The sequence below is a fragment of the Carlito syrichta genome, unplaced genomic scaffold, assembly GCF_000164805.1.
Source record: "Carlito syrichta isolate Samal-C Ts95f unplaced genomic scaffold, Tarsius_syrichta-2.0.1 Scaffold105233, whole genome shotgun sequence".
In the NCBI taxonomy this organism is placed as follows: domain Eukaryota; kingdom Metazoa; phylum Chordata; class Mammalia; order Primates; family Tarsiidae; genus Carlito; species Carlito syrichta.
In genome coordinates, this window is record NW_007049329.1 from 160,939 (window position 1) to 168,507 (window position 7,569).

General features: G+C 53.1%; 2 protein-coding genes across 2 annotated transcripts in view; both read right to left on the reverse strand.

Moving 5' to 3' along the window:
* The window catches only part of XKR8 (XK related 8), a 10,986-nt gene extending 8,820 nt beyond the window's left edge, over window positions 1–2,166 (reverse strand). The window contains exon 1 of the mRNA XM_008066512.2: window positions 2,151–2,166. The gene's annotated coding sequence lies outside the window, so the exon portion shown is untranslated. The remainder of the gene's footprint in view (window positions 1–2,150) is intronic.
* Window positions 479–7,569, reverse strand: part of SMPDL3B (sphingomyelin phosphodiesterase acid like 3B) — a 26,278-nt gene continuing 19,187 nt past the window's right edge. Inside the window, exons 5-8 of the mRNA XM_008066522.2 lie at window positions 6,280–6,452; window positions 4,674–4,854; window positions 4,446–4,579; window positions 479–871 (exon numbers count right to left, since the gene is read on the reverse strand). Of these exons, the coding sequence (XP_008064713.1) occupies window positions 479–871; window positions 4,446–4,579; window positions 4,674–4,854; window positions 6,280–6,452 (881 nt within the window). The remainder of the gene's footprint in view (window positions 872–4,445; window positions 4,580–4,673; window positions 4,855–6,279; window positions 6,453–7,569) is intronic.

A 7,569-nucleotide genomic window follows, 5' to 3' on the forward strand; every position in this document is an offset into this window, starting at 1 on the left:
GCCCAGGCGGGTCTCGAACCCGCGGGCTCAGGCAATCCACTCACTTCAGCCTCCCCAGGCGCGGGATTATAGGCTGAGCCACCGAGCCCAGCCCAGGCTGGTTTTGAACTCCTGGCCTCAACCGATTCTCCCACCTCAGCCTTCCAATCTGCTGGGATTATAGGCCTGAGCCATCATACCCAGCCATGCATGTGAGTTACTTTAAATATGTACACATTAAACGGAATAACGCACAGAATAAGATGAACGGTTTTATTTTGTGTACAAAACATGAAACGTGAAAAAAATGTGCTTCTAGCGAGGTCTTTGGGGCTTCATGTCCTGGTCCAGCGGCCCCATCCCAGTTCACTCTCCGTAAACGCGGGGGACTGGGGGACCGATGGTGGGAAAGTCCAGCTTTCCAGGGGGTGACACTGACACTGCCCCCTGTAACCAGGAGGAGGAGCCTAGCACGTGAGTGGGTGGGCAACACCCCAGGTCACAGCGCAAGCGCGAGCAGGCCCAGCAGCGCCGTCCCCAGCAGCATAAGGTGGGGCACGTGCGCGGCTCCCGGGTCGCTCGGGTCGCTGAGGTCGCTCGGGGCTCTCAGGCAGTCAGTGTAGGCGTCGAAAGGCACCTGGCGCATGGCGCACACGTGGTCGGTGCGGCAGGCATCGTCGCAGACCTCGGCAGAGTAGCTGACCGAGTTGTAGACATAGTAGCGCTGCAGGGTGCTCTGGTCGTTGTCAGCGATGCGGTCCAGCGCCACCTGCATGGAGCCCGCGTCCGCATCGGGGACGCTGTAGGCCTCGGTCAGCCGGTACTCCTGTTCCCAGCGCGGCGACCCCTGTGCGTTCGCCTGGCTCAGGTTCGCAAAGTAGGTCACCATGTCCTGGGGAGGGCGCGCAGGGAGGGAGACAGTGAGCAGCTGTTCAGGTTCACCTCTCATCCTGCACCTTGCGGTATTTACTTACTTACTTCCTTACCTACTCGTTTGTTTTTGTTTTTGAGTCGGAGTCTCACTCTGACGCCCAGGCTAGAGTGCAGTGGCATGCTCACCGCCACTGCAGCCTCTACCTGCTGGGCTCCAGTGATCCTTCTGCCTCAGCCTTCCAAGTAGCTGGAACCACAGGTGTGTGCCACCACACCCGGCTAGTTTTTTTATTTGTTGTAGAGATGAAGTCTCGCCAAGTTGCCAGGCTGGTCTCGAACCCGTGGGTTCAAGCTTTCACCTCACCTCAGCCTCCCAAAGTGCTGGGATTATAGGCGTGAGTCACCATGCCCAGCCAATATTTATTTATGTATTTATTTACCCTAGGTATGTATGTATGTATTTATTTAATTGAGATGGAATCTCCATATGTTGCTCAGGCTGGTCTCAAACTTCTGGCTTCAACTCCTCAGCCTCTCAAAGTGCTGAGATTACAGGTGTGAGCCTCAGTACCTGGCCCCCAGATTCTTTATAGCGTGATAACGACTGCTGTTGAGCATTCACTACCAGGTATACTTGGCAGACATCCTCTGATTGATGAGGTAACTGCACTTTTACCTCCATTTCACAGATATGGAAATTGAGGCCTACAGAGGTTGATTCATTTGGCCAGGGTCATACAGGTGTTCAGTGGCAGAGGCAGGATTGGAACCCAGTTCGTTTATCCCGGTATCACAGCACTCCAGCCTGGGCGACAGAGTGAGACTCCAACTCAAAAAAAAAAAAAAAAAAAAAAAAAAAAAGAATCTGAAGGACTTATTGGTCCATCAATTTCCAACTAAATGTATGGGCCTGCTTCAGGTCATGGGAGATGGGGAAAGAGGAGCTGCCATGTATGGATGGCAACTGCATGCCAGGCACATTACGGTGTTTCATTTAGTCCTTCCCAAATCCTGAGGTACTGTTACTCCCATTTTACAGATATAGCAGCTGAGGCACAGAGCTCAGAAAGCTTATGAATGAAGCTGGGCTCAGTGGCTCAGCCTGTAATCCTGTGCCTTTGGGAGGCCGAGGTGAGTGGATTGCCTGAGCCCGTGGGTTCGAGACCCGCCTGGGCAACTTGGCGAGACCTCATCTCTACAATAAATCAAAAAAATGAGCCGGGCGTGGTAGCGCGCGCCTGTAGTTCCAGCTACTCGGAAGGCTGAGGCGGAAGGATTGCCAGAGCCCAGCAGGTGAGGCTGCGGTGGCCGGGAGCAGCCACTGCACTCCAGTCTGAGCGACAGAGTGAGACTCCAACTAAAAAAAAAAAAAAAAGCTTATGAATGATGGAGCCATGATTCTAAGCCAAGTCTGACTCTCTCCTTAAGAATGTATAAGGCATGTTATTGGGTGGCAGTGGGGGTTCCCCAACCTGTAATTGCTCTTGTTAAGACCCTCTGAGTGCCTGTGTGGACAACAGACCACACTCTTAAAAGTCCTCTGGGCCGGGCTGGGTGGCTTAGCCTGTAATCCCAGCACTTTGGGAGATGGAAGCAAGTGGATTGCCTGAGCCTGCAGATTCGAGACCAGCCTGGGCAACTTGGCGAGAACTCGTCTCTACAATTAAAAAAAAAAAATTAGCCAAGTGTGAGAGTGCACACCTGTAGTTCCAGCTACTTGGAAGGCTAAGGCGGAAGGATCACTGGAGCCCAGCAGGTCGACACTGGGGTGGCCGTGAGCATGCCATTGCACTCCAGCCTGGACGACAGAGTGAGACTTCAACTCAAAAAAAAAAAAGCCCTCTGACCTCTTCTTGATCTATGTTTACTCCCTAGAGCCAAGGACCTAGGTTATCTCAGCCAGTCCCTGGCAATGTCCTCTGTCCACCCCTAATTAAATCTCCAGATTCACCTCTCCCTGGAGCACCAACTTGCCCCCTCCCTTGCCACTTTCACATGGATGCCATTTAGCCATCCCAAAGTCAGCAGGTCCAAAACCAGACCTGGGATCACCCCTCCAAACTTCCAAATACAGACATGCCATCCCAGCAACAACCAGCAGTCTCTGCCTTCCGGTTGCTCGAACCAAAAATCCTGGGACCCTCCCCCACATCCTGCACTCATGGCCAACACCCACTCTGTGGGCTGATCCTGGCTAATCCAGAGCCTTCAAGATTCACCCAGCAGGCTTCTCTCTGCACAGCACACACGGTGATTTTGTAAAATTATATATCAAAAGATTCCATTCTTCTTCTCTGAGCCCTCCAGGTCCAGAGCCTTCACCATGGCCTGCATGACTCAACCTCATCCCTTTCATTCTCCCCTCGTGCCTTCCACTGTGACCACCCCAGTCTCTCAGCTCCTCCCCTGACACAAAGCACACCCCACACGGGGCCTCTGGCTTGCTCTTCCCTGCACCCTCCCCAGATGCCCACATGGCTTGCCCTCAGATTACTCAGAACCCAGATGTCACCTTGTCTGTGTCACATTCCATGTCCCTCCCATCTAACGTAGCACACACCCCAGAACTGTTGCCACGCTGTTTTCTCTGTTTTGGTTTCCTCCTTAGCCATACTTAATTTTACTTATTTATTGTCTCTCTCCTGTAAGAATGTCAGATCCAGGAGAGCAGTGACTTTTTTGTTCACTTACACATCTCCTCAGCTTAGGACAGGACCTGGTACATGGCAAATGCATAATACATTTCGTTGAATAAATGAAGGAATAACGTTTCCTTGTCATTTCAACAACCACAACATGTTTTAGGAGGTGAGGGATTGCTTGATGAGTTAGAGGCTGGAGCCTGGTTGGTGGGTAACTGGCGGATGTCAGGTTGTGGGGAGCCTCGAATACCAGGCCAAGTATACACAACTTTTATCTTGAGGATACTGGGGAGCCATTGAAGGTTTTTGAGCAAGAGAAAGACATGATGAATGCAGTGCTTTAGAAAGATTAATCTCAGTGGACCCTGAACATTTATTATAATACCATGAGAAAGGGATTGACGGTAGTGGGATACTGTGGAGGGGAGAGACACATGGCATCAATAAGGATACCCACACTTTACCTGAATGATGACCATGTATGTGCCTAACCCTGAATTGTACCCCACATTTTTTTTTTTTTTTTTTAGTTGGGTCTCGAACCCGTGGGCTCAGGCAATCCACTCACCTCAGCCTCCCAAAGCGCGGGATTACAGGCTGAGCCACCGAGCCCGGCTTGTACCCTACATTTTAAAGATAAAATGAAAAAAAGAAGACTAATCCCTTCTGTAGTGTGTAGCAGATAGGCCACATTAGGGCAGGGCTGGAGGCAGAGAAACTAGGTAGGAGGCTGCGGCAGTGATTCCAGGCAAAAGGAGATCTAGGGAAGAATTGCCCTGACTGGGTGGCAGGTGCCTCCAGGGTTCTGATCCTGAGCTTGAGGAGGGTGGAAGTAGCGGAGCCTTGCTGAGGCTCAGTGGTCAGGGGTGGGTAGATTAGCTGAGAGTCACGGAAGGAGTGATGTGCTTAGCCCCCCCCCCCTCTGGCCCCAGCAGACCCAGGGCTCCTGACCTGCAGTTTCAGTGTGGCTCGGTCGTATTCAAACACCCGGATGCCTGGGTTGTTGGCCCCATTGACCACTCCGGGTAACGTGGTTTTCCAGGGGGAGACTCCAGGTGTGAGGAACATGACGCTTATGGGGGTACCTGTCAGGGGAGAGATAGCGGGTCTGAGAGAGACTAGAGCATCTGGTGAGGAAAGGAGGGAGGGAGGCTTGGAGCTGACCTCTGAGTGGAATACCTTTTTCATCGTAGAACATCCGGAAGCTGTCGGTGTGGTGGTGCCCAAAGAACTGCCCTGCTATGACTCGATGATGCTTCTGGACCACCTTCAGGTACTGTTCGTTGAAGCCCTTCCGGAACCACGCCTTGTTCCTCTTCTTCTCAAAGAAGCCTGGGGGCACATGGCCAATGATGTACACCTGTGGAGAAGGAGTGCCCAGGAGGAGCTCAGAGACGCCCTTTCAGCCCCTCAGTCTTTTTTTTTTTTTCTTTTGAGTCGGAGTGTCTCACTCTCGCCCAGGCTGGAGTGCAGTGGCATGCTCACAGCCACTGCTGCTTCAACCTACTGAGCTCAGGTGATCCTTCTGCCTCAGCCTTCCAAGTGGCTGAAACTATAGGCACGTGCCACCATACCCAGCTAATTTTTGTAAGTTATTGTAGAGATGAGGTCTCGCCAAGTTGCCCAGGCTGGTCTCAAACCCGTGGGCTCAGACAATCCTCTCATTTCAGCCTCCCAAAGTGCTGGGATTATAGGCATGAGCCACCACACCCGGCCTAGCCCTTCATCCTTACCTCTCAAAACCTGCCCATCTCCCCCCAGGCAGGTAGACAGGCTCACATAGTCTTCTCCCTGAGGCTCTCCCCTATTCTGTCTTCTGGCAGCTTTGGCTATTTCTCTCTGTACCCAGCAAATCGCCACACGCCTTCCCTACCTCTATGCTTCTGCCCATGCTGTGCCTGCCACCTGGAGTACCTTTCTCATTTTCACTTCTATAAAATAACCCATACTTCAAAACCCAGCTCAAAGAGCACCTCCTCCATGAAATCTTCCTGATCCTTCTAAGACTAGTCTTCTCCTCTTGGAGTACTCGGGCACTGTGACGAAGCCATTCCTGTATAGGTGTGTAGCATATACTATGTGAGTAATGTGCATCTATGTCTTATGTTCCTTGGGTCACACAGCTAATAACACCTGGGCACTTGGCCACTATGGCAGGAGGAAGAACAAGGGGCAGAGTTAGGGCACTGGAGTCAGGTGGCAGCTTAGACGCCAGCTGTGTGTCACCTCTCATCTGGAATAGCACCCCTAACTGCAGGAGTGTTGAGAGCTCAGTGAGATGTTCATGTAAAGCACTGAGCAGGGGGCCTGATGTTGGCACAGTGACAACTGTGAGCCTGTGGGAGAGCCTCTGGGCGTGGCTGGGCAGCGCGAGGTCTGAGGCAAATGAGGCACTGGGCCAGTCCCTGAGGAGCTGCCTTCAGACTAGGTGGACACCCCTGAAGGGCAAGGCCTCGCACAGACCATGGGCTGCCGCCGTGTGTGTGGCAGCAGTGGAAAGAGCACTGGAGTTGGAGCGGAGACCAGTGTCCTAGTCTCGACTCCATTGTGTGACTTGGGACCGTCGGCACTCCTCGTGAGCCTCAGAGTCCTTCTGTGCAGTGGACTCCTGGGTCGCAGTACACAGGGCTAGTCTGCGGATGGAAGGACCCTCCCTCCAATGCCAGGCTGATGAAGGACCCTCTGTGATGTGGGCACCTCGGGATGGGTGGGTGAATTTGTGCTGAGCCGAAGACTTATTCAGAAGTGGCCCCAGAGAGGGAGGAGAAGAAGCAGGAGCCCTCACCATTTCCCCAGCTCGCGATGCGCTGGTCAACACATCTTCCAGCCACTGGAATTGCTGGCTGGGGTCGGTCAAGTTTGCTGTTTGCTCATTGTTGCTGTAGTACAGGTTGGTGTTAAGGACCACGATTCGCCCAGCCCTGCTGGGACCTGGCAGCTTCTCAGAATAGAAGGCACCTAGGATGTCATGGCCAGGGAGAATCTGAAGGGACCCCCCCCACCTCTGCCCTCTCCACCCACTCTCCCACCTTCTTCCCTTGCACCCTCCCTTCCCATCTTGCCCAGAGACAGGGGGCATCTATTGGTAAGACCAAAGGCTCTGGCCAGGCTCTATCCTCTATCACTTGTTGGCTGTGCAACTTAGGAAAGTTGCCACACCCCTCTGTGCCCCAGACCCCTCATCTGTACAGCAGGAATAACGATGTGTGTTTTCTCTTCAGATCCGCAGCTGACTCTTCTCCACCCAGCTCCCTCCACCCCAGGAGCTGATCTAAGAGGACTAACTCAGCAGGCTTCTGTGCCACAGGCTTCTGGTTGGGTTTGACCAGTGGGGAGTCCCAGCAGGAGGAGCCCAAGGAAAGGGGGAGAATGGGGCTAGGGACCCTTGGGCTGGCTGTGCTTCTGGACCCATGGTTCTCAGCCAGGTGCTTCTGTCCTCCAGATCCCATTGGGCAATGCCCGGGACACTTTTGGTTGTCACAACTGGAGTATCTCTGGCATCTAGTGAGCAGAAGCCAGGAATGCTGCTGGCTACTACAGTACACATGACAGTCCTCCATGACCAAGACCTGTCCAGCCCACGTCAGTGGTGGCTGGTGCAAACCCAAACTGGACAGAAAGTCACTACCCCTTCCCAGGGTTGTCAGGAAGCATCTAGCCCCGTGCTGAGGGCATTGCCTGGCATGCAGTAAATGCCCAATAAGTACTGACATATGATCATCACTAGTGAGGTTTAGAGCACGGACTTTGGAGTCAGTCCTGGATTCTGCTCCCAAGTCTGCCTTTTCTTTCTTTTTTTTTTTGAGTTGGAGTCTCACTGTCGCTCAGACTGGAGTGCAATGGCTGCTCCTGGCCACCGTAGCCTCGCCTGCTGGGCTCCAGCGATCCTTCCACCTCAGCCTTCCAAGTAGCTGGAACTACAGGCGCGCGCTACCACACCTGGCTAATTTTTTGATTTATTGTAGAGATGAGGTCTTGCCAAGTTGCCCAGGTGGATCTCGAACCCCTGGGCTCAGGCAATCCGCTCACCTCGGCCTCCCAAAGCACTGGGATTACAGGCTGAGTCACCGAGCCC